Raw genomic sequence first — 27,222 nt, 5'->3', positions numbered from 1 at the left:
CTTTGATGACTTGGTGTTCCGATAGCTTAATTTAAGACCACTATCATCACAGAGGTTTGTTAGGACACTTTCCTTTTAAACAAATGTTATTTTCCTGGATTGTTCTTCAAACAATTAAATGTGGGATGTGAACTAATAATGTTTACAATTTAGAAATAGATTTAATCAAAGCTACTCAAATTGACTACATTAAAGAAATTTGTGAAAGGAGAATATACTTCTCTGAATTTCCTAAGTTCTGAGATTTTGTTCTTTTTATTTCAAACTTTATCCTTTGTCTTAGTATTATAAGCCTCAATTTAAAATAAATTTACTTTAAAAATATATACACAAAATTATTTCTCAAGTTACTTTGAAATATCACATATACAAATTTTATTTAAAGAGACCACTTCATTCTTTTTTTTTTTTCTTTTTCTATGTAAAGGCAACATCAGATGCTGACCTGAAAGAACATATGGTTGGAATCATATTCAGCAGGAGTAAGCTGACTAACTTACAAAAACAGGTTGGTTAACAGCTATTTCATTGTCTTCATAAGTTTTGTGTGTGTGTGTGTGTTTGTTTGTTTGTTTGTCTGTTTGTTTGTTTGTTATTAGGGTATAAAGCAGGGATGTCCAATCTTTTGGCTTCCCTGGGCCATATTTGAAGAAAAAGAATTGTCTTAGGCTACACATAAAATACACTAAGGCTAACAATAGCTGATGAACTTAAAAAAAAAATTGCAAGAAAAAAAAATCTCCTAATACTTTAAGAAAGTTTGTGAATTTGTGTTGGGCCACATTCAAAGCCATCCTGGGCCACAGGCAGTCCCCCGGCTGCAGGTTGGATGAGCTTGGTATAAAGTATTTTGAAAAATTTATGAAGGCTTTTTTATGCTCGCCCTTTTATAGGTCCTGCAGAATGTGCCTGCCATTTTTAGAGAGGAATGAGTATTTTGGCATACCTTCATCATTTTAAAGATTTTACTTATGAAAACTTGCTTACCTTGCTGCTATTTGTTATGGGTAGATTTTTTATTTGGTGTCAAATACCCAGCTATATCAGATTTGATTTGCATTTCCCATATTTCTTTTCCCCCATTCTTCTGTGTGTTGGCTGAGCAATTAACAGTGTTAACTATACCAGTGTTAATATTTTTAAATATAAGCAGGTGAGGAAATAGCACTATATTGTTCATATAATGGGGTGCTACATAACATAAAACTATCACTTCAAAAGTCAAATAAAATATTGATTTTAAATTAACCTATTATTCTAACTTTTTTTTTTTTCGAGAGGGAGTCTCGCTCTGTTGCCCAGGCTGGAGTGCAGTGGTGCGATCTCGGCTCACTGCAAGCTCCACCTCCTGGGTTCACACCATTCTCCTGCCTCAGCCTCCTGAGTAGCTGGGACTACAGATGCCTGCCACCACGGCTGGCTAATTTTTTTTTTTTTTTTTTTTTTTTTAGTACAGATGGGGTTTCACCGTGTTAGCCAGGATGGTCTCGATCTCCTGACCTCGTGATCCACCCACCTCGGCCTCCCAAAGTGCTGGGATTACAGGCATAATATTTTTGTATTTTTAGTAGAGACGGGATTTCACCGTGTTAGCCAGGATGGTCTCGATCTCCTGATCTCATGATCCACCTGCCTCGGCCTCCCAAACTGCTGGGATTACAGGTGTAATTTTTTTGTATTTTTAGTAGAGACGGGGTTTCACCGTATTAGCTAGGATGGTCTCGATCTCCTGATCTCATGATCCGCCCGCCTCGGCCTCCCAAATTGCTGGGATTACAGGCATGAGCCACGGCACCCAGCCCTATTCTAACTTTCTACACTATTATTCTTTTCAATGAACTACAACATGAATTTATTTTTGCTTTATCTTTCTAGCAGTGTTTCATTGAATCTTAGATGCTTTCAATTGTAAAATGTCATGTATAATTTCAGTATTGTGAATCTTATCAGCTATAAAGCACCTTATGAACATAATGGTAAACCATGAGAAAAAGTGCCTTCAGTGATAAAATATGGTGATTGGTTTTTGATGTGCTAAACTGTAAGCATAGGCATTAATAACTTGCATATAATCAGTTTGCACATAGTAGTTGATTTAAATATTTCCATTTTTATTGTGGCTCCCCTAGCTTTACTTGTTTCTCAGATGAGTTAAGAGAATGACATATGATGGAGAATTAACTGGGAGAATAGTATTAAATTGAGTATCAATTTACATTCTTGTCTTATTCTTTTGTTTGCTTGTTTTGCTAGGAGTAGTAAATCAAACTAACCCTATATTTTTACATGTTCTGTGTTAACTTTAAATAGGTGTGTGCTCATATTGTCCAAGCTATTCGCATGGAAGCTACCAGAGTCCGTGAAGAATGGGAACATGCTATATCAAGCAAAGAAAATGCCAATTCTCAGCCAAATGATGAAGATGCCTCCTCTGATGCCTACTGCTTTGAGCTGCTCTCTATGGTTTTAGCACTGAGTGGCTCTAACGTTGGCCGGCAATATCTGGCTCAACAGCTAACCCTGCTTCAGGATCTCTTCTCGCTGCTTCACACAGCCTCTCCTAGAGTCCAGAGACAGGTGACGGATCACACTACAGCCTTTCCATTGCTTTTGTTACTTGAAACATTGTTAAAAGTTGCAATGCAAAGAGAATTATCTAAGGACCCTAAGTATAGATTTTTATTTCGTATTTTGTTGTATTTTGTTTGGGGCCTGTATTTTACTCCCTTTTTTTTTTTTTTTTTTTACTGTTTATAGTGAGAGTATAGAATAGTAAAATATGTTCCATTTTATTAATGTGTTGTGATAAGAGAGTATTCTGGCTACTGATTACCATATTACCATGAAATATATAATGTCATTTAGCCCTGACCAGAAAGAAAAGGTATTTTTTTTCGTGCTGCCTTGGGTTAGTAATTACCACTACTATTACCATTTGAATAGTATGTATATCATATTTTCTTCCTTCACAAAATGTAAAATAGTGTTTAAATCATATTTCTTTTCTTAAAGATTTTGAAGTTACAGAATGGTAGTTAGGTACATTAAAAAATGAAGCCTGGGACGGGGTACAGTGACTTATGCCTGTAATCCCAGCACTTTGGGAGGCAAAGCTGGGAGGATCCCTTGAGCCTAGGAGTTCAAGGCTGCAGTGAGCTGTGGTTGCTCCACTGTACTCCAACCTGGGCAACAAAGCAAGACCCTGTCTTAAAAAAAAGAAAAGAAAAAGAAAAGAAACCTGAAAACATTAGTCTTTACATGGAATTCTCTCATTTTATTTTTCTTACCAGGTAACCTCTTTACTAAGAAGAGTTTTGCCTGAAGTAACCCCTAGTCGTCTGGCCAGCATCATAGGAGTGAAATCCCTCCCCCCAGCAGATATCAGTGATATCATTCACTCAACAGAGAAAGGAGACTGGAATAAGCTGGGTATCTTGGACATGTTTCTAGGATGCATTGCCAAAGCACTCACTGTACAGCTAAAAGCCAAAGGAACCACCATCACTGGAACAGCTGGTACCACTGTGGGCAAAGGAGTTACAACAGTTACTCTTCCGATGATTTTCAATTCCAGGTTAGTTATTGCCTCTATTTTAGTACCAAAACAGAATAGAGTGAGCTACTGTTCAGAAATTTAAGACATAATTTCAGATTTTACCTTGTTAGGTTACTCACCAAATAAAATCCATAAACAACTGGCTAATATCTAAAAAGGTCATGTACATAATAAAAGTGTCATTTACAACTAGTGGGGAATAGAAAGTAGGCTGAATATGTGATGTCAGAATATTTGGATATCCATGTTAAAAAAAATTCTAGATACCTACCTCTCACCATATACAAAATTAAACTTCAGTTTTAGGTAATATGTTTTTTTGCCACAATAAAAAGAAATAAATATGGGGGAATAAAGTAAAGTTCAGGTCAATTAAAGCTTTATGTACATTTCTTTTTAAAACTGTACTGGGACAAATTATAGAAGAATATTTTTGTAATCTTCAATTTGATAAGACCTTCTTAAACAAAACACAGAACCCAAAGTCATATAGGAAGATATTTATAGATTTGACTATATGAAAATGAAAATTACTTGATAGGTGATAATATATAAATGTTTTAAAATATAGGGAAATAACTTAGAAAAATACTTAAACCTATATAATAGACAATGACTTGTTAGCATAATATAGAAGTATGACTACAAATCAATTTTAAAAAGGCAAACAACTGATAAGAATAATAAATGACAAGAACAGTCAGTTCACAGAAAAAAACTTATAAATGCCAGTAGTCAGTTCACAGAAAAAAACTTATAAATGCCAGTAAACAAATGAAAACACCTCACTACTAATCAGAGAAATGTAGATTAAAATAATTGCAAAATATCTTTGATGCTTTGGCAACATTATGAGGAAATAGGCATTTTCATCTCATATAAATTGCTGCAGCCTTTTTGGATATCTGTTTATAATATCTAACTATATTTTAAATATGCATATCTTTTGACCTACCAATTCTACTTCTAAAACTTTCATGCATTTGCACCAAGGTATATATGCAAGGATGTTCTGTAATTGTGTGTAACAGTAGAGAATTAGAGACATCTGAACAGTGCTACTTGTAGAGCCAATCCATGACAATATGCAGATAACATCAGAATGTTAATCATTGTATCACTTCTTTCCTGTAGTCTTGCTAGGAAAAAAGTCAGCTGAACTAAATAGTAGTGTGCTTAGTGATACAGTGAATTTATATTCTGGCACAAGCTCCACATTATCCACATGTGCCCTAGAAATAAGTCGTGTGTGGTCCCTGGACTGTACTTCTAAAAGATGCACACAGAAATAATGTGCAAACAGAGAAATACTTGAAAGGGAACTCAAATAACCTTAACTGCTGTCTTGGGATTTGGGGTAATGGTTTGATGAATTTTCTTTTTAAATGTTTTAATTGATTCAGTCACTTAAAAATCTAAAATGCTGCATTCTGAAATAACATTTTCATCTTTTTCATTTGTTACTACTACTGATAATTTATTGGCTTTTTAAGTGCTAATTTTTCTTGTAGTTATCTCCGACGAGGTGAAAGTCATTGGTGGATGAAGGGCTCAACCCCTACCCAGATCTCAGAGATCATCATTAAACTTATCAAGGATATGGCAGCAGTAAGTTCCCATTCTTCTGACTGTTTTGGCAGTGAAGTGCGGCAGGAAGCTGACACAAAACAGCTTACTCTGCTGAATTGATAGGAGATGTAGATTAGTGTAACTTTACTTAAAGACTATTTGTAGTATGTTAACTATCATGCTGTTTGTCTTTTCAGTAAGTGATAATTTTTCATTTATGTAAACCATGTTCATTTCAAATTTTCCAGTTAATTTGTGTGGGAATTGTTACGTGACTTTAAAATCTAATAAAATAAAATATGCTCTTTCAGACCCTAAGAAAGAACTTGATTCAAAAAACCTAAAGGAAAAAAAGAGGAAGAGAGCTCTCGAAAGTGGAAGTTTCTCATTCTCCTCAGTCCTCATGGTTTTTAAACCCTTTATTCTTCTTTATCAATGTCATATACCCTCTGTCTTAAGATGGTGGCTTCCAAAGGAGATCTGGGAGTGTGGAGGACAGGGAGTTACTTTACAGAATGCCTGGCTCTGATTAGTTGCTCCTTGTCATTTTCCACACATTGTATTGTATTTCTAGGAGGGCAGCCTGAGAAGGACAAGATAGTGTGGAATGTAGAGTCAGAAGGAATAGAAGGCAGCTTGGAGAAGGAAGAGGAATTGAACTGCCCCTTAAATCATGTGGATATGAGAAGTGGGAGGATTTTCTGGGGGAAAGATGAAGTTCTATCACTTTTCCCAACAGCGTGGATATTTTCTCAACCTCTGTGGCAAGCAGACTTTCTCAGGGTGTTCATTGAATTAAAATATTTAGGAGTAATATTTAGGAACACCTAAATTATATGATAGTTAAATGTTTGTTCATTACAAATCAAGGTAGCAAATAAAGGTAGTTGCAGTTTGAACCTGTTTATATTTTAGGTTCCTGTAATACTCATCTAAAGCAGTTAGCTTCACTGTGTAAATTTTATGCTAAGTGACAAATTCTCAAACATAGATAACCTTAGTATTTCTGCTATGTTTTTATCAGATGTGAGAGTAATTGCCCTTGATTTCCAGGAAAAGAGTATTGAGAACTTAATTTTTTATTTATTTATTTTTAAATATCAAAATGATGATTAGAAGTTGAATTTTCCATAGGATCGCGAAGAAATTTTAGTTCAAAAGTTTGTGCCCATAATCTAAAATTCCGTGGTCTCACTAAAAACAAATATTTCCTTTGATAGGAGATGTTATTTAAGAAAAAAGAGTTTACTATGATAATACATTTCTGGTCACTTATTAAAATATTCTGTTCTGCTCAATAGGGTCATCTGTCAGAAGCTTGGTCCCGAGTGACAAAAAATGCTATTGCAGAAACCATCATTGCCTTGACCAAGATGGAAGAAGAATTTAGGTCTCCAGTGAGATGTATTGCAACAACTAGAGTAGGTTTTGCTTTGTTTTGTTTTGTTTTAAATTTGGTGTGTATCATTGCGTGTTCTTTTTTAGTAATAGATTTAAACAAATTTTAATCACTAAGTCAACGTAATTATTTTTTAACCAAATACCGTATTTATTGAAAAAGTATAAAGGGCTTTTATATTATGAACTAGTCATTACTTCTCACTGTTATGTGTTCTGTGTCACTTGTTTTTGTTATTGTTTAGGAAGCCAAGGATACACTGGTTAGAAAAGGCTAATTACATTGTACATTGTTTGCATGTTGTCTTTCTAATGATCTGTTTGCTGTAGTTTACCACAGTAAGTTTAGTGCCAGCATTATGCTGTGATAGACCGAAGGTCCTTTGGAGACAAGACCCCTGCCTATGCCTGGTTGTTCCTAATGTAGAGCCCTGTAACTTACTTACAGGATTTATAGGTCTTACTTCTAAAAAGCAAGAAGTACTTGTCCAGGGCAGGGTCAGGGTGGAAATCTTTGAGGAAATGAGATTGCATTCTTCAGATGACACATTTATAGTAAGTTTTAACCTGCTAGATTTCATGTCCCATATACTTCCAGAAGAGATTTGAGATTTCCTTGAAGGAGGGCAGTCTGACAACGTTAGGAAGAAGTGAATGCTGGTAAAAATTGCTTAGGTTAATCCTCAGAAATCTGAAGAAGATAAACTATATATCCCTAGGGCGGAAAAAGTCAATTTATGCTATCTTGCTATTATTGACTGTGACACCTGAAATAGGTATTTTTGACAGTAATCCTTTCCTACCACTCATGTATTGCTTTCTTTCAGTCTGCATTCCCCTTCCTCCTTGCATGCATTATTTCTTTTTCTATTTTTCTGTCCCTATTTTAACATCTCTTGCTTTCTGTATCCAATAACACTCACATGCACTTCTTAGAGTTGAGCTAGTTAAGTCATTTTCTATTATTCATTAATGAGGGGATATATCATTCTATATAAAACTGAAGCTTACCCTTTAAGCCTCAGAAATTTTTAACTATTTCTGAAAACAGTTGTCTTTTTTTTTTTTTTTTTGAGACAGAGTTTCGCTCTTGATGCCCAGGCTGGAGTGCAGTGGTACGATCTTGGCTCACTGCAGCCTCCGCCTGCAGGTACAAGCGATTCTCCTGTCTCAGCCTCCCAAGTAGCTCGGATTACAGGCATGCACCACCACACCTGGCTAATTTTTTTTGTATTTAGTAAAGACTGGGTTTCACCATGTTAGTCAGGCTGGTCATAACCCCCTGACCTCAGGTGATCCACCCACCTTGGCCTCCCAAAGTGCTGGGATTACAGGCATGTGCCACTGTGCCCGGCCCTATTTTGGAGAACAGTTTTCTAAAGCTTTTAGACATTTATGTATTTCTGACAAAGTGCACCAAGTATAGTATTAGGCTTTCTGGGGCAACAAGGGGCAACAAAGACTTCTGAGGAACTTTTATTATCTAGAAGGATTTAATGTGTACCTGACTACTCATGGGACTGTACACAATTTAGCAGTTGCTGTACCACCTTCTTTGGCATTTAATGATACTAAATGGAAAAATATTCAGAAGACATTAGTAGTAAATATTAAATATGCCAATTCATTTATTCATATATTGTTTACATAGTAGACCAATAAAGGATAATTTTATTTGTCAGAAGACAGGGTGGTTCATCAGAGAAACAGTCACTTGTTCAGTAGATATCTGAGTGCCTCCTGTGTGCATGGCACATAGGGCAGTGATCGTGTATGCCTGCTACCACATCAGGAAGACTTGAGTGCCACTGATTATCTATGTATTTTCAAAATCAGCCAGCATTTATTGAGCTGTTGTGATGTGTCACAGTCAGCATTTCATAAGTCTTTCCTAAAAATTCAGTGGTGTAACAGCCTTCCCTTTCAACAGCTCTGGCTTGCTCTCGCATCCCTATGTGTTCTTGATCAGGACCACGTAGATCGTCTCTCCTCGGGGAGATGGATGGGAAAGGATGGACAACAAAAACAAATGGTAAGATCAGAATTTTGTAAGAATTTATCTTGCTTTCCTTTACAGTAAGCTTTATCTTAGCTTAAAAACAAACAAACAAACAAACAAAAAACACATCAACATAAACAGTTAGTGGATCTCTTGAAAGATTGTGTCCCTTCGGCCAAGTTCATCTCACAAGTCTATTTCAGAGAGTCCCTTCTTCATAGTATATGGAAACTTTAGGGGCTTTTATTTAAGTATATTAAAGAGCTTTCTTCTTCTCTGAGTCATGTTTGCATCATATCAAAATTTATTTTTAGCCAGAGTCTGATTTAGTGACTAGATATTTTACTAAAATGTAATCAGTCTTATGGTAGGAAGGAAATAAAGCAATAACACAGGCAACATGACACACCACCTGTTCACATATATACTTAAGTAGGTTTGATGGGTATCTTTAAGTTCACTAGAAAGGAAAACTTTATATAGGCCCTTTCACCATTTTCTTATTAATGTTCAAGTTTCAAAAATAAACAGTTTCTTCCTTTGGCATACAGAATGTTTAGATATATAATGGGGCAGACATTTCTTAAGTCTCTAAGTAACAAAGTATACCTGTTCATTGTATTAATCATTGAACCTGCAAAGCACATTAATGATTGGATTTGGAGTTTTGAGAGATTTTTATAGTTAAGTACATTTGCAATAATTCTGTTTAATATTCAGATTCTAAATTCTTAATAGACTTCCGAATAACGGTTTATTTTTGTAAATAAATTATATTCAATTTGTATGAGAGTCTGAGACTTTCTTGTTAATCTAAGTAACGTGGAAATGTCTTATTTTAGCCTATGTGTGATAACCATGATGATGGTGAAACTGCAGCAATCATTTTATGCAATGTCTGTGGAAATTTATGTACAGACTGTGACAGATTCCTTCACCTTCATCGAAGAACCAAAACTCATCAAAGACAGGTGAAGATTTTTGTCTCTGGAGCATAAAATATGTTCAGTGAATTTTGAAATAAATGTGTGAAAGAGGCTTTGTGTAGTAGGGGGAAAAAGTGGACTTTGGAATCAAAGACCTTGGTTGAGTTCACAGCTGTCTCGCTTACCATCTATAAATAGCAAGTTGTTTTATCCTTAGAAACACTTAATTTCTCCATTTATAAAAAAGGGACTGCTGTGAAGATTAAAGAGAAGATTGGAAATATTCAAAACTTCTTAGAGTGCTTAAATGAAAGCCATTATTATTATTGAATAATTAAATTTTATACTCTCCCTTTCAGAGTGATAAATAAGCATATTTTTCTCTGTTCTTTAATGAAATAATAGGTCTTCAAAGAAGAAGAAGAAGCTATAAAGGTTGACCTTCATGAAGGTTGTGGTAGAACCAAATTGTTCTGGTTGATGGCACTGGCAGATTCTAAAACAATGAAGGCAATGGTGGAATTCCGAGAACACACAGGTAAAAGGTTTAAAGATTGAGCCATGCCTTTAAAACCCACAAAAAAAGATTAAACCGTGCCAACTGATTAAACTGTGAATAATTTTGAGTGATATTCTGATGTTTAATTATGACATCATTGATCTATATATTTACTAAATATATAGAGTGTTCCATGGTGAAGAGAGCATTAGACCAAAAGTCAAGAAACCTGATTTGCCACTAACTAGCTGTGTGGTGTCGAGCAAGTCACTTAACCTCTGGAACTCATTGACTTCATTTATAAAGTGAGAGGATCACAACTAATGGGGCTCCATAGATAAAATACATTTCTATTGATAATTCCCTTCTAGTTCTGCTAGTTGTTGCCCCACAATAAAAATTGCTGCACTAGATGATCACTAAGATCTCTATTTATTATAAGGTTGTATGATTTTATGATATTTAGAGGTTTTTGTAGACCTAATGCTTCTGAAGGTGTTGTGAATGGTACTGTTTCCATTGATAGCAATAAAATAATTAACAAAAATGAATAGACATAAAACAAAAGGTAACTTATGTATGTTAAATGTATTTTTATCTCTAAAACATAGTTTTCATTTTGCTGCTTTTCTAAAGTAAATCTTGTATATTCCTAGTTCAAAGTTATGTTGAATCTTACAAATTCTCAGTTTTCAGCACATCTGCAGTCTGCCATTTGACTGACACAAACTTCCAGTGTTGGAGTTAGGTGTAAATCTGAATCAATTTAATTCTAGGGTGACTTTGCATGCTGCAAGAGCATGACCTTCTTTTCTCATAGTTGATTTCTTCCTCCTATAATCTGTCAGTGCTGTATACTGCATTAATAAATGTTCTGATGTCAAACCATCCTTGTAAACCATCCTTTTTAAATAGATTTTTCTGTAAATATTGCTGAATTCAATATATTGATATTAATTATAGTTAGATTTTTATATCTGTGTTTAAAAATCAGCTTGGTCTGTAATTTTCAAATCTTCACGTTCTTTTTCTTATTGCTCTGTTCTTGTTTTATTGATTCTGTTTCTTCTTTAAGTATTTCAAACATATTTAAATTCCTTTTCAAATTGCAGAGTTCCTGAGGTAGGAATTCTGTTTTTCAAGTTTCATACTCTGATGATAGGCTTTATACCATGCCTTATAATTTTGTTATATATAGTTAAAGATTTCCCTAACTTCTGTGTATTTTTATTTAATTTTTGGTTATCATATTTTTTATGGTATTGTGCATTTGGAGTCAGGGGCTTGTAACAGCTGCTCAGTCTGGTAACTTGACTAGAAGTCTAGTCTGTTTCTTGCACTGAAAAAAAATATTAGTCGAGAGTGTATTTGGCTTCAGATAGGTCTTTAATTTCTTTTTTTGTGTGTCATTATTTACTTTATAATTAGGACAACTTAGAAACCTTCCGTTCTAAAACTGTCAGGCTGATTTCCCAAGGATAGCAACTTATACAAACCTAGTTTGCTTTTTAAAATTTAGTTCTGTTAAAATATCTAGAAAACATCCGTAAGAAGGATTTTTATTTTTCTGCTTGAACCTAGGCAAACCCACCACGAGTAGCTCAGAAGCATGTCGCTTCTGTGGTTCCAGGAGTGGAACAGAGTTATCTGCTGTTGGCAGTGTTTGTTCTGATGCAGATTGCCAGGTGAGTATATAGTGACACAGGCCATCCCATTGTCCATGTTCCCCTGTGACACCTTTACTTCATACAGATAAGAGTTTTAGCTCAGCGTCACTCCAGCTTCCTAAATGAGTGTATTACCTATGTGAAGCATCAAATGCCTTACCAAAGTTGAAGAATGGGTCAAATAAGGCTCTCAAGCCCAAACCACACTCTTTTTGTATGTTTCTCAGTTACCATGATCATATGTATTTAATATCTACTTTTGTATTAGAAACAGTTAAAAATTTATGAACTGTATTTCCTTTATCTTACACACATTATTCACTTATTTCCTTAAAATACATTTTCAACATCTAAGAGTTCTTTAATCCTGAACATATATAAACATATTCTATGTTGTCCAAATGTTTTTGGTTTCTCAATTCACTTAATAAGAATGTGGATATGCTCAGAGAGTCAGAGGTACCTTTTTTTAAAAAAAAAAAAATCCACATTTTGGTGATGCGGAGAGTGGTGACTGGGAAATTATACATTGGGGAACTTTTTTTATTTTTTATTTTTTTGAGACGGAGTCTGGCTGTGTCGCCCAGGCTGGAGTACAGTGGCGCGATCTCGGCTCACTGCAACCTCCGCCTCCCGGGTTCAAGCGATTCTCCTGCCTCAGCTTCCTGAGTAGCTGGGATTACAGGCGCGCGCCACCATGCCTGGTTAATTTTTGTATTTTTAGTAGAGATGGGGTTTCACCATATTGGTCAGGCTGGTCTCGAACTCCTGACCTCGTGATCTGCCCACCTCAGCCTCCCAAAGTGCTGGGATTACAGGTGTAAGCCACGACTCCCAGCCAGGAACTTTTTGCTTTATAGCTGTGCATGATGACAAATATGAAATTATAATTCACTTATCAGCATTCCCTTTATAGAGAGTGGCATTTTTTAAAAATCGCATCAAAAAAAAAAAAACTTTGTTAAGAAGCCTAATTTATATTCAAACAAAGATTAGAAATAACTTTACTTTGTTGTTACTTGGCCTGCATAGATACTTCCTGTGGGAAAATAATCTTTGGAAATTTATATAATAAGGAAAATTACCAGAATGTGTGCTTTTTTACATACTTGTGTAACATTGTAATTCATCTTTAACAGGAATACGCTAAGATAGCCTGTAGTAAGACGCATCCTTGTGGCCATCCATGCGGGGGTGTTAAAAACGAAGAGCACTGTCTGCCCTGTCTACACGGCTGTGACAAAAGTGCCACAAGCCTGAAGCAAGACGCCGATGACATGTGCATGATATGTTTCACCGAAGCGCTCTCGGCAGCACCAGCCATTCAGGTTGCCTCAGCTTCTAAAGTATTGAATGTATCCAGACATTAAGATGGGGAATATATTTGTCAAATAAACGTTGATTGAGGCCGGGCGCAGTGGCTCATGCCTGTAATCCCAGCACTTTGGGAGGCCGAGGCAGGTGGATCACGAGGTCAGGAGATCGAGACCATCCTGGCTAACACAGTGAGACCCCGTCTCTACTACAAAAATACAAAAAAATTAGCCCGGCGTGGTGGCGGGTGCCTGTAGTCCCAGCTACTCAGGAGGCTGAGTCAGGAGAATGGCGTGAACCCAGGAGACGGAGCTTGCAGTGATCCGAGATGGCACCACTGCACTGCAGCCTGGGTGACAGAGCGAGACTCTGTCTCAAAAAAAAAAAAAAAAAAAAAGAGCAGTTGATTGAAATCTTTTTTTATATCACTAGGCAGAAGTGTTCTTTTAATCTATACATGTACCAGGCTAATGAGGAGCAAATTCTGCCTCTTTATGCTGTGCTTTCTGTGTTGCATGCTCAGCTTTAATTTGTGATTTGTGTGAACCTCTGTAATCAACAGAATGTATAAAATATTCAGAAGCCAGGGGGAAATAATTAGATTATCCCCCAGTAGCTAAGGCTCTTCTTAATTTCCAAAATCCAGAATGGTATTTTTACAACATTATATAATTGATCTATACATAATGATACATACTTCTATACATACACAAGTTACTGTGCACTAAATAGGTTTTTTTAACTTTTGCCCATTGCTTATATTTTCAGTTCTCATGATTCCAAGGTAATAATAGTCTCCAAAAGAAAATCATAAGTCAGTAATTTCTTCTTCTTTCTGTGAGATACAAAATTGTGAATAATTTTACCTTTTTTCCTAACCTAGCTTACTTTATATAAGTGGCATGAATGTTAAAAAGCAGGAGAAGCCAAAGGCCTAGTTAATAGTATCCCAATTTACTGTAATGAAATTTAGTAAATAATAATGTCCCAATTTCAGTGTCCCAGTGAATTTTCATTATAGTAAATTTCTTGATTTTTCTCTTACCTGCTTTAAGTAGTGCCTTGCATTAAATAATCTCCCAGTCACTCAACTGTTTATCATTATTATATTTGCTTATGTCCTTTTCTTTTGTTTATTTAAGCTGGATTGTAGTCACATATTCCACTTACAGTGCTGTCGGCGAGTATTAGAAAATCGATGGCTTGGCCCAAGGATAACATTTGGATTTATATCTTGTCCCATTTGCAAGGTATGGAAAGAATCTGAAATCATGTACTTTCTTTTTCTTTTGTTCTTTCTTTTCACCTTTCAAAATAAACATATGTCAGTATCTCTTGGTTTTACCCACCAGCCCCTAGCAGTTTCTTCCCTTCTCATTCATGTGGAACCTGAGAATATAATCTCTCTGTTATAATGCATCTCAAAACAGTAATTGTCCATTTAAAACTGATTACATTCTGTTAAACATATTACATGAGAAAGTTCATTTAAACATCGTGATGCATTAAAGGGCATGCATCTCTACTCTCAGACCACTAGAGAGCTCAGTTGACATAACATGACAACGGCTACCAAAAAGAAGAATGATCCTCTGGTGTTTGTAGAAACTGATACCTGCCATTAAAGAGTGAAATTGGAATCCTCAGTACCACGAGAACAGATTCTTTTAGAGCTAAAACAAGGAGAAAGTTCTTGGCATTTTGACACATTTGTACAAAGGTAGTCAGCAAGTAGGAAGTTGTTTTGGCAAGCTAATAATGATTAACAAAAAGCTGTTTTTGAAGAATGTGGCAGTACTTTCCCTATTAATTCATCGCCCCTTTTTGTTCTATTAAGCTCTCCCTATTTTCTTATCTTCATATTTGCAAACTAATATAAAGGGTAGAATGTGGAAAGACTTAGCACAATCATTGTCTAGATAGACTGAGGAATAATCAAAAAGATTGTAGTATTTTGCTCTCCCCTATCATATGGTGCTACAAATATTAATAGATACATGAAAGTTTTACAGCAAATACTACCTGTTCACTTCTGTCACCTGGCGTTCTGCCTTCCCCTCAAGGAAGCAAAACACACACACACACACACACACACACACACACACACACACACACACACACACCAAACACAGAGCGTGTCTTATTTGTGGCAACAAGGTAACTTTATTTCCACAATAGCTAGGGCAACAGGAGATATATTTCAGACTCAGGAAATATAAAGCTAATAAAATGGAATTTTCATGCTCTGTGTCCCATTTGCCCCATTTTCCCTGCTCTTGGAAAAATATGGGCTTCTAAAGAATTTACAGAATGTTTTTCAAATGACATTTTATTTAGAATATGTGTGCTGTCTGGTTATCTTCTAGCACGATGCTTGGCACTTAGGTGCATGCTAAGTGTTTGTTGAGTTGGTTAATAAATGATTCTGCTAAAGAGTGTTCATTTTTTATTGCAGAACAAAATTAATCACATAGTACTAAAAGACCTACTTGATCCAATAAAAGAACTCTATGAGGATGTCCGAAGAAAAGCCTTAATGAGATTGGAATATGAAGGTCTGCATAAGAGTGAAGCTATCACAACTCCTGGTGTGAGGTTTTATAATGACCCAGCTGGCTATGCAATGAATAGATATGCATATTATGTGTGCTACAAATGCAGAAAGGTATGCTATAAATTATACTGAGAAGTTTTAAAAACTAGAGCTTACCTATATGATTAAGAATTCAAATTGTACAGTGATATCTAATTATTCTATCTTAAGCCTGAAGTTAAAAATAAGATAGCTTGGTACAATGTTTCCCAATGTTTCCAGTAAAACTTGTTTACTTAACTTGTTTGGGGATTCTTTATTTAACCTGAACAAACTTTTCGAAACATGCAGTATTTCTGTATACAAGCTGCTTCCCATCAGTAATAACCTGTTGGCCCAGGGCAATTCCTTCTAGAATAAACTTCTCTCACTTGACTCTGCTAACCATTCCTTCCTTAAAACCCTTAATTCCTTGGCTTCCAGGACAACACACTCTTTTTCTGTCCTCCTTCCTTTCTAGTCATTTATCTTTAACTACTTCTTCTTTTTTTTTTTTAACCTACCCCTTACATATTTGTTTTCCTAGAGCTCCATTCTTGCCTACTTAATAAATACTTCCTTACCTTGGGTGACCTCTTTTACATCTATACCTTCACCTACCATGTATGTGTTTATGACCTCCCAAAATTTTTGAGATTTAGTTACAAATAACCAACTGCGTACCAGACATTTGGATCTCTCACACATACTTCAGAGTTCACATGTCAGGTATTATATTCATCAATCTTGGCCGGGCACAGTGGCTCACACCTGTAATCCCAGCGCTTTGGGAGGCCAAGGTGGGCAGATTTCTTGAGCTCCGGAGTTTGAGACCACCCAGGGTAAGATGGCAAAACCCCATCTCTACAAGAAATACAAAAATTAGACAGGTAGGTTGGCATCTGCCTGTAGTCCCAGCTACTTGGGGGACTGAGGCAGGGGAATCGTTTGAGTCCAGGGGGTTGAGGCTGCAATGAGCTGTGTTCGTGCCACTGCAGTCCAGCCTGGGTGACATAGTGAGACCCTGTCTCAAAAAAAAAAAAAAAAAAAAGACTTTACCAATCTCTGATCTTTATTGACAAAATCCTATCAATTCTGTCTCCAGATCTCTCTTGAGTCCTTTTTTCTTTCCATTACATCTCCAGCAAACCTAATCATTTTCCTTGGTAATTACAGTAGCCTTCTTCCTGAGCTCGGGTGTAGAACCCCTAATTCCTCTGTTGCATCCCTTACACTGCTGCTAATTAATACTTCTAGATCTAAAATCTAACTGGATCACTCTTCTACTTATAATACGGTAGCCCAGTCTCCCTCTCCAGTCTCATCTCCCAAGATGCTACCATTTGCTCTCCATTTGCTGCCACATACCAAATAACTTGCATTTCCCAAACTCAGCACTGTCTGCTCACCCACTGACACCCCCATGCCATTGCACAGGCCATTGGTGTTTAAAGGATGCTCTTCTCTACCTCCCCCTGCATATTTTACTCTGACCTGCCACCCCCAACCCCATACACACATGCTGTCATGCAGAGCCGAATCTGTCTTGTCATACCTCAGGCTTCAGCTCAGGTTTCACCTCCTCTGTAACATACCCCCATCTCACTTCCATCAACACCACCACCACATGATTTTGGTATCTTGCAGGCATCTAGCATAGAACTCCCTATTCTGCATTATGACTACTGGACCACTTATCTCTCTGCCCTACTTGATAAGTTCCATGAGGACAAAGAGTATGTTTTTTCATTTTTCTATCTCTAGTACTTTGCACTTACTAGATACAAAGTTAAGTGGAGAATGAATAAATGAGTGAAAGAATGACTACATGAGAAAGGTGCATAGTCTCCCAATGTAGCAAAAAGAAAATACAGAGGATGAATAGATGTCTAAGTAGAGAGATGATAGCCAGAAAGGCAGATAAATACATGCACACCCAGTAGTGCACATTTATGAAGCTTGTATTGTTACAAATAATAAAATAGTATTTCTGTGTGTTTCATGTACTAAACATTATAAATGAATATTGTGCTATTACAGGGTAGCAGTCAAATGCTTAGGAAGCCAAGCAGAGGATATAGAAAAGTGAAACAGCTGGAGTAAGCAGTCCCCAAGACAAACCGAAATACTTCCAGGGTTAGGTTTAGCTGGTGAACGACCGTTTATAACCTCTGCATCAATGGATCCTGTCTTTGGACCTGTTTTTCCAGTATAGATAATAGATTTATGTTGACTCAGTTTGTTTATTCCCAATCCGGACATAGCTTTTTGACTATGAGACAATCAGTGCATGCAAATTGTCCCAGTTCCTTGGCCTCACTTAATCTCTGCCCAGGGCAAATACAGATAAATCACCCATCATGATATTTTTATTTATTCATGATAATTTTATTTATTCAAATTCTATTTATGCAAGTGTTTGTATTGGAAACTGTTGAGTTCCTGCCTATTGCATAACTTTATAACTATGAGCAGAATTCTGAACAGAATTATCAAATTTGCCTTTTTTTTTTTTTTGAGACGGGGTCTCACCATATCACCCAGGCTGGAGTGCAGTGGCATGATCTCAGCTTACTGCAGCCTCCACCTCCTGGGCTCAAACAAGCCTCCCACCTCAGCCTTCTCAGTAGCTGGGACCACAGGTCCACACCACCACGCCTGGCTAATTTTTGTGTTTGTTTGTATTTTTGATAGAGATGGGTTTTGCTATGTTGCCCAGGCTGGTCTTGAACTCCTGAGCTCAAGGAATCTGTCTGCCTCACCCTCCCAAAGTGCTGGGATTACAGGTGTGAGCCACCATGCCCAGCCGGCCTTTTCTTCTTAAAAAATGTGTGATCAGAAGATGCTTAAAATTACTTTTTTCTTCCCCATTAGCCTTGGAATTATAATTCTATACTAATTACTTTATGTATATTTTGTTCTACAGTATTATAAATTGGGAACTGCTAAGCATATTTATTAAAACAGTAGAAGGGGATATGTATTTTAATATTTCAAAATGAGAAAAATTTCTCAAACTTTACCCTGAAAAAAGCATAGCTTTTACTACTTAATATTCTGTTGATATTTATTTGGAATATTATACTTTTTTGTTTTGACAGGACAATGTAACTGCCTACTTTAAGCTTGAATCCATTTGAGAGTCGAAATAGCTTTAGGCCAGGCATGTGGCTCATGCCAATAATCCCAGCACTTTGGGAGGCCAAGGCAAGAGGATCACCTGAGCCCAGGAGTTTGAGACCAGCCTGGGCAGCATAGGGAGACTCTGTCTCTACAAATAATTAAACAATTAGCCGGGTGTGGTGGCGTGCACCTATGATCCTAGCCACTCAGGGGGCTGAGTTGGGCGGATCGCCTGAGCCCAAGAGGTTGAGGCTGTCGGGAGCCATGATTGCGCCACTATGCTCCAGCCTGGGCAACAGAGTGAGAGCCCGTCTCAAAGAAACAGAGAGAGAGGTGGAAGAGGAGAAGAGAAGAGAAGGGAAGGAAGGGAAGGAGGGAAGGAAGGTAGGAGGGGAAGAAAGAAAAAGAAGAAATAGCTTTATTTCTTACCCTGATCCACCCTACATACAGTCAGCAAGCAATATGGGCATGCACTTGGCATTTCAAGGGATGGTCTAGTAGATAATGGTATTTTCTAAAACCCCTAGGTCTTACTTTCACTATGCCCATACTGTATCTCCCATGCCAGAGTTTTCTTTTTTCCTGCTGTAATCTAGATGTGTTTTCTCCACAGGCATATTTTGGTGGTGAAGCTCGCTGTGATGCTGAGGCTGGACGGGGAGATGATTATGATCCCAGAGAGCTCATTTGTGGTGCCTGTTCTGATGTTTCCAGGGCTCAGGTAGGCAGAACATTTTATTAGAAACAACAGTTTAGAAATGTTAAATAGTATTATTTTTTAAACAATAATATGGTGGGAATGTAAATCAGGCTTTTCTCCTCAGTATTTTCTGATATTTGTTCAGTGTTGTATAATTTTTCACATTATTTCATATATATTATTTCCTTTGGGCGATATTTTTATTTTATAATTTTGTCTTCCATGAAATGATCACCATAGTTAAACAATGTAATAAATTTTCTTATTTTCTTAGTTTCTTAAACGTGCAGTGAAACTTTTAGGTTTTCCCCTCTTCAGTGAAATGTTCACAGTACATCTGTGAGATTATGAGAGAGGTTAATTTCATTAATTTTCAGTTTGACCGGCCATAAAACATTCATAAAGAAATTAAGTAGCTTGCTTATTAAATCAGATAGATTATGATGGAAATGGAATTAGAACTTGGATCTTTGTCCAGACCTTTTGGACAGGCCACATATTTATTTGTTAGTTTTCAAACATGTGTATCATCAGTTTTTCAATCAATTTTTAGAGTTACGTAGGCCCTCAAAATGTGAATTAAGGAGCTGTCTATGTATATGCCTATCTTAAGTGTGATTGAAATAGTCTCACTATGATCTGGTGTCTGTCTCTTCTCTTTTGCTATAGATGTGTCCCAAACATGGCACAGACTTTTTGGAATATAAATGTCGCTACTGCTGTTCAGTGGCTGTTTTTTTCTGTTTTGGAACAACACATTTTTGTAATGCTTGTCATGATGATTTTCAAAGAATGACTAGCATTCCTAAGGAAGAACTACCACACTGTCCTGCAGGTATGCTTTTAATATTTTAAAATCACGATTATGATCTATATACCATAGTTTCATGTAAACATTATATGAAAGCTCTGTTTCAAGTGACAGAAACTCAATTCAAACTAGCCTAAAGAAGCAGGAGGAATTCCTTGATCCTTGTAAGCTTATGACTTTCTGGGTGAATTAGGAAGCAAACTCATCATCGTGAGTGAGAAGTTAGCTGTGACGGAGCAGATTTCATGGGGAGTGAGAATGAAGTCTACTAAGGATTGGTGAAAAGATGGCTGTTCAGCACTAAAAAGTCATATGAAGTTCAATATTACAGAACCATTTAAAAGGATTCTGTGATTTTTTTTTTTTAATGAAGCCTGGAACCATTGCCATAAAATGAACAAGTGATTTAATCTAGAATGGCTGGGAATCAGTAGTGTAGTGAGCATCAGAAAGTCAAGGGAATTAAAGAAACCACTCAGAATACAGGAGAAATTATTGTCTATGGAAAGCAGGCTGAGGGGAGAGAAGTATGAAACCAAAAAGAAGCTGAAAATACTGGAAGAGGACAGGAGGCTAGTGGCAACGGTGAGGTGGAATACCAGGCTTCACGGAAGTGAGAGAAGTGGAAGGAGAGGTCCGTGCAACCATAGGAGAGAATTTTACATAAGATATATCTGAAATTAGTGAAAATACATGCACAAGTACATACAACACAATATACCGTGTTGTCAAAGCTGGAAAACACACACTGCCATCTGCTGCTTATCAGAGTGCAAGTGACAGACCTCTCCGGAAAACAGCTTAATAGTGCCTCTCAAAATTACCAGCGTATCAACCCTTCAGCACTCCCTCTTCAGGGATATAGCTACAAATGTGAGGACAGTAAAAAAAAGGGCAAATAAACAAGGTTATTAACTACAGCTTTGCTATGATAATAAAAATGTATAAACAATGCTAGTGTCCAGTAGGGTAGTGGCTAATATTACGCATCAGTTAAAAAAAAAAAAAAAGAGTGAGGATGGTGTTTCTGTGTGCTGATTTGGAAAGATCTTCAGGAGATAGCATCAGATGAAAAAAGTAAATTAGGCCAAGTGGTGTGACTGACACCTGTAATCCCAGCACTATGGGAGACCGAAGCAGGTGGATCACTTGAGGTCAGGAGTACGAGACCAGCCTGGCCAACATGGTGAAACCCCATCTCTACTAAATATACAAAAATTAGCCAGGCATGGTGGCAGGTGCCTGTAATCCGAGCTACTCACGAGGCTGAGGCCAGAGAATCACTTGAGCCTGAGAGGCGGAGGTTGCAGTGAGCCAAGATTGCGCCACTGCACTCCAGCCTGGGCGACAGAGCTGTTTCAAAAAAAAAAAAGCAAATTGCAGAACAGAGTATGTAGTATGCTGCCTTTTGTAAGAGGGAAAATGAGACTATCTAGTCATATTTGTTTATATTTACATAAAGAAACCCTTGGAAAGATACTCAAGAAACTAATACTATTGATTAACTATTGGGAAAAGCAAGAAAAAGATGAGGGTAGAGACTAGGGAAAGTGGCTTCCAATTGTGTTATCATTTTTAACATTTTGATTTTAAACCATGTGAAACATACTGTCCATTTCAAAATAAAGATAACTAGGGTTTTTTCAAGTATGACTACTTTTTACCATTTGCTCATGTCAAATAAAAATTGTTTTACTGTTTCTCCTCAAATACTGTTTTTTTTAATAGAAGTAGCAGGCTTTGAAAGAAGCAAGGCCAGAATGATGTGAAGCCAGGTTATGGAGGATAATGGACAGAACAGAGATGTGAGCCATGCTTGGAGGGAGGGGGTGATGTGCTGGAGGTCAGCAAGTGAAGGGAGTGTGGAAAGGGCAGTATTCTAGATGACTCTAGATGACTTGAGCTTGGAGGAAGGGCAATTATTGAATGAAAGTTGTAGGTTGTGGTCTGGAAAGAAACAGGAACCAGGAGAAAAATCAGTCACACGTTGTAGCCATATGACCTGGAGTAGCTTGGGAGATAACCAGCCTCCAGTTGAGAAAGATTTAAGGCAAGCAGTATCTTCAGGGGAAATCTAGATTTTACTTAAAGTTTCCTCTATGTTAAAAAACAGAAATAAGAATGCTAAAAATAAGGAAGTTAACAATGAAACACTTTTAGAGAACTCAGTGGTGGGTAGTAGCTGAGAGAGGAGGGTCAGGTTTCCTCACAGGATCAGGGCAGCCAACACAAAGGAATCAGAGGAGGGAGGCGGGGGAGGAGCCAGAGTTGGCAGAAGGAAGGAATGACCTCGGTCCTGGGCATTTTCACACATATTTGCTCCATTTTTACAATCTACGAGTAGATGGTATTATCCCTATGTTATCAAATGGAAAATTGAGGGCTAGGGAGGTTAATGAACTGGCCTAAGAACATACACTGAGATTGAGGTATACTCTCCCAGCCTCACACATCCCTCTAACTCATCCATTCATTTAGAGAACTGGAATAGAATAAAGGAGATCCCACAGGGATGTGAGTAGGGAAGATGGCCATATACAGTTTACTTAGAAGGACAGAAGAAGCAATTCTCTAACCACTCTCAACCCTGTTAATTCTAATATTTTTAGATAATCAGTCTTCATCCATTCAAGCTGCTATAACAAAATACTGTAAACTGGGTAGCTTATAAACAGTGGAAATTTATTCTCACAGTTCTGGAGACCAGGAAGTCTAAGATCTAGGAATTAGCAGTCGAGGTGTCTGGTGAGGACCCACTCTCAGCCTCATAGGTGGCACTTTCTTGCTGTCGTGGAAGGGCAGGGGGTCTCTCCTGGGTCTGATTGATAGGAAGAGCACTAATCCCATTCATGGATTCCACCCCATGACCTCATCCACCTTCCACAGCTCCACCTCCTAACACCATAACATTGGTGTTAATGTTGTAGTCTCAGCAGTGCACCAAGATATAACAGTCTCTCATTGTCTGAGATAATGCCAGGAGTTCTTTGTCCTACCTCCAAGAAGATTAAGGAGCACAGATACAAAGGTGAGGTTAGAGCGAAAGTTTAATAAGCAAAAGAAGAAAGCTCTCTGCCAGCAGAGAGGGGGGCCCAAACAGGATGCTCCCTGTGAGGCTGGGGCCCAGGGTTTTTATGGACTGGAAAGGGGAAGGAATGTGCTTAGTCTGTGGGCTGTCTTGGCCCGCAGCGTGACTCAGCTTGGCCCGGGACCCTGGCCCAGGAACCCACTGGAGCCCACTGTGCCTATGCCCACAAAAGGAGAGAGCCCCCTGACTATACAAAGGACAAAGGCATTTCTATCCCAGTTCTTGTCCTTTATCTGATTGAAGGTTTTTCTGTCTGTGCAGCCGTGGGCATGTCTTTAGGCACAATGCCCTGTGCTAGTTCCCTCATCGGTGCCTGCAGCTTGACTTTTTTTCCCCAACTGCTTTTTATGTTATATGGGGATGAGGCACTGACCTGTGGACCTGGGGCTCTCTGGGAACCCTTCCCTTGCTATCTACCTAAGGCAAACTAACTCCTTTCATTAACACGTCAGTATATAAATTTGGAGGAGCACAAAAACATCCAGACCATAGCATAATCCCTCTATCCATTTCTTTCTAAAATATTTATTGACTACCTTCTCGTGCCAGGATACTTAATCTTCACAGCACCCCATGAGTTAGGTATTGCTGTGTCTATTTTAAAGATGAGGTATCTAAGAATCAGAAAAAATAATTTTACTTCAGTTTCATATCTAGAAAATGAGGATAATCGTTTCTGCCTCCTATGACTGTTAAATGGTTAAGTAGCTGATATACTAGAACAGTGCCTCAGTAGTAAGCACTCAGATGTTTGCAGGTGTGTTTTCACTATTTTTATTTCTCACCACCATGTTGGATTATGAACACCTTGAAGATGGGAGCCATGCACTTTTCATCTTTAATCCCAAGTACCTAACAATGCCCTTCATATATTAGGCATGCGGTAAATATTTGTTGAGTAAATGACTCATTTTTTCCTTGAAAAAACCCAAGGGCTGCAGTTTGTGTCACCACCATTGATATGTTGTGTATCTGAACTAGATCTGCCATTGAGTGTCCCCATCCTGCCCACTCTCCCCTACCCACTGGTGGGGTGGGCACCAATCTGCAGTGTGATTTGGAGCAGGAGCTACTGAACTACTTTCTAACAGGAATAATTAACTTTCTAGCAAACCTCTGGCATCCTCCCATGCTGACCCATCCTGAGGTCTGTGCCTGCATTTGTCTGAGGTGGCACTCATTGCCACTCTCATGCCTGTTAGCTCTAACCTGAAGTTGACTTCTCTGAGATTAGCTGTCTTCAGTTTGACACTCTAATGTCTTGGTCTTACTCTTGTACGGAACTTACTTTTTATTCCTCTAGATCAGGCCTCAGTTTGTGGTTGTTCAGTAATAGTAGTAATAGCCAACATTTATTGGGTATTATACTGTGCAGTCTAAGAGCTTTATAAATGCTAGCCTTTTATCCATCATGGTTTCCTTCTCTTATGTCAGAAATGTTTTTAAACCTAGAAAAGGTAAAGGAAATGAGACGTCATTCCTCATTGATCAGTGTAAGCTCATTCCATCCAATCTCGTGATATTTTTCTCTCAAGCACAATCAGAATTTAGATTTATTATTTTGAAAACTAGCTGTAGAAAACTAATGCAGAGTTCCTATTCCTTCATCTACTATTAAATAGGGACTCTGCTTTCAAGTATAAGCCTAGCATGTTTTTCTGACAAAGTAAGCCTCCTGGTTTCTAAAGGAACTAAAAATCTTTTCTAAATGATATGAAACCCATGGCGTGAAGCACATTAATATAATAATTTTCTTTTTTAAAATACTGTTTTTGGTACATTTGATAGGCCTACTTTGATTATTATCAACAAATTCATATCTTCCCCAAAGTGTTTTTTCCACATTGTATTTTATAACATTGTTCATGTTTTTAACCTGATCAACTTTCATTTTCCTGCTAATATCCTTCAGATACTTTTAAAAATTACAGGAATCATTGGCCTTCCCATTTTACCAGTGTGGGCTTTTTCATCAGTAAAAATAAAAGGGAAAACATGGCTTCTTTAAACTTAAATGTTTTTACTTATAGAAAAACATTCTACACAAAAATCTCCCTGTTTTCTATTCAGAAAAATAATGTTCTGCCAGACTAAACTGAGGGGTTTTGTGACCTTTTTTGTTCATTACTCTGTTTTAAAATGATATATCTGATGCATTTATTAATAGAAAAAGATCTGTAGCTCGAAGTGATCCTCTCTAGGCAGGATATAGTGAGTAAGGGACCCCATCACTTCTTCCATTATACATATCTGTGTTGAATTTTTTATAGTGAACATTTTTTACTTTGTGATCAGAAGAAAAATTTCTAAATGTTATATTTGTATAACCATAGTCATGTTATTTCTTTGAATAACCTATCAGTGATTATATTTCTGTGAGGTTTATATGTGTGTATTCTTAAAACATTATTTTCCTTTGCCTCCTTCAAATTTATACAGGTCCCAAAGGCAAGCAGTTAGAAGGAACTGAATGTCCACTCCATGTTGTTCATCCACCCACTGGGGAAGAGTTTGCTCTGGGATGTGGAGTGTGCAGAAATGCCCACACTTTTTAGAACACGCAGATCCTTTGTCTACAGAGAGAAAAATTGCCTTCATCCCCCAAGAGGATGCGGTGAAGTTTAAACTCTGCTCAGGATAAGGACGGGACCATTTTTACATCCATGAAAATGAACCATTCACAGTGCAAGAAGGATGCCAAATACCATGTACATAATTCTTGCTATGAAAAGTTTCCCCATTATTTTGGTTTATCTTCTTTTGAACAAATGACATCAAACTTGTGAGGTGTTTGCATGTGGCCATTACCGTCATTGGCCTGTGAAGCATTGGACATTTATAGATAATTGATATAAAAGAATCGCCATGCCCATGGACTAAGAACGATGCTGGCTTTCAAGCAAAAAAGAAAAATAATCATTGTTTATTGTATACTGCCTTTTTGTAATCCTGTACAATTGCATCACGGGTGGGGATAAAAAGAGGAATATTCTGGTTTATTTCCTAGACTGTTATTTAAAAAAAAAAAAATTGTGTTAGGACAGCATATAAATGTAATAAGTATCACACTGTATATAAAGATATCAATGTTTGTCCTGTATAAGAATTACTAAATTACAAATGCAATTTCATTTAAACTTCTAGGTTAAGTTTGAGCCTGAAATTTTAATGAAGTGCAATACTGAGTGTGCCTCATTATCTTGCAGCTGTAAACATATTGGAATGTACATGTCAATAAAACCACTGTACATTTTTATACAGTGATAAAGTCTACCACTGTGGGAGGTATTGTTTAAAAAACAAAATTTGAACACCTTTAAGGTCTAAAAGTCCAGTTTTCCTCAGAAAGAAATTTACTAACACAACACATTCATAATTTTCAAAACTGTTAGGGAAAATAAGAATAGTAATGAAGTGCAATGTTGGAATCTTAAACCCTAAGCAGAAGATCATAAATATATATATATATTCGTAGGTAAATATATTCATACCAAAGACAGAAGAAAGCATTTAGGAAATTAACTTCTATTTTAACTAGCAGCATTTTTAACTTTTATTTATTTATTTATTTATGAGACAGGGTCTTACACTGTCACCCAGGCTGGAGTACAGCGGCGTGATCTCAGCTCACTGCAGCCTCCACCTGGGCTCAAGCGATCCTCCAGCCTCAGCCCCCTGAGTAGTTGGGACTACAGGCATGCACCAGCACCATGCCCAGCTAATTTTGTAATTTTTGTAGAGATGGGGTTTTGCCATGTTGCCGAGGCGGGTCTCAAACTCCTAGACTCAAGCAATCCCCACTGCTTTGGCCTCCCAAAGTGCTAGGATTACAGGCGTGAGCCATTGCACCCAGCCCCTTTTTGAAGTTCATATAAAGTAATAAAATCACTAATTTTTTATTCATTTTCTATAGACAACGGTGTGTTTAGGTACATCTTTTTGACACTCGAGTCATGAAATTGCCAAATTATTGATTGTTGACTCATCATACATCAGATTA

General features: G+C 37.3%; 1 protein-coding gene across 23 annotated transcripts in view; it reads left to right on the top strand.

Moving 5' to 3' along the window:
- MYCBP2 (MYC binding protein 2) overlaps nucleotides 1-26,495 on the top strand; it is a 282,961-nt gene extending 256,466 nt beyond the window's left edge. For all 23 annotated transcript variants that reach the window (XM_063792229.1, XM_063792227.1, XM_009427092.5 and 20 more), the window contains 15 exons: nucleotides 428-508; nucleotides 2,311-2,577; nucleotides 3,291-3,574; nucleotides 5,068-5,164; nucleotides 6,427-6,546; nucleotides 8,454-8,555; nucleotides 9,365-9,493; nucleotides 9,854-9,986; nucleotides 11,529-11,632; nucleotides 12,754-12,942; nucleotides 14,071-14,178; nucleotides 15,384-15,593; nucleotides 19,237-19,344; nucleotides 19,993-20,158; nucleotides 25,662-26,495. In XM_063792229.1, coding sequence (XP_063648299.1) covers nucleotides 428-508; nucleotides 2,311-2,577; nucleotides 3,291-3,574; nucleotides 5,068-5,164; nucleotides 6,427-6,546; nucleotides 8,454-8,555; nucleotides 9,365-9,493; nucleotides 9,854-9,986; nucleotides 11,529-11,632; nucleotides 12,754-12,942; nucleotides 14,071-14,178; nucleotides 15,384-15,593; nucleotides 19,237-19,344; nucleotides 19,993-20,158; nucleotides 25,662-25,777 — 2,214 coding nt within the window. In that variant the 3' untranslated portion in view covers nucleotides 25,778-26,495. The remainder of the gene's footprint in view (nucleotides 1-427; nucleotides 509-2,310; nucleotides 2,578-3,290; nucleotides 3,575-5,067; nucleotides 5,165-6,426; nucleotides 6,547-8,453; nucleotides 8,556-9,364; nucleotides 9,494-9,853; nucleotides 9,987-11,528; nucleotides 11,633-12,753; nucleotides 12,943-14,070; nucleotides 14,179-15,383; nucleotides 15,594-19,236; nucleotides 19,345-19,992; nucleotides 20,159-25,661) is intronic.
- Nucleotides 26,496-27,222: the final 727 nt, after the last annotated feature.

Source organism: Pan troglodytes, chromosome 14, assembly GCF_028858775.2.
Source record: "Pan troglodytes isolate AG18354 chromosome 14, NHGRI_mPanTro3-v2.0_pri, whole genome shotgun sequence".
Taxonomy (NCBI): domain Eukaryota; kingdom Metazoa; phylum Chordata; class Mammalia; order Primates; family Hominidae; genus Pan; species Pan troglodytes.
Note: the sequence above shows the minus strand (reverse complement) of the source record. Positions and strands in the feature narration are given on the sequence as shown.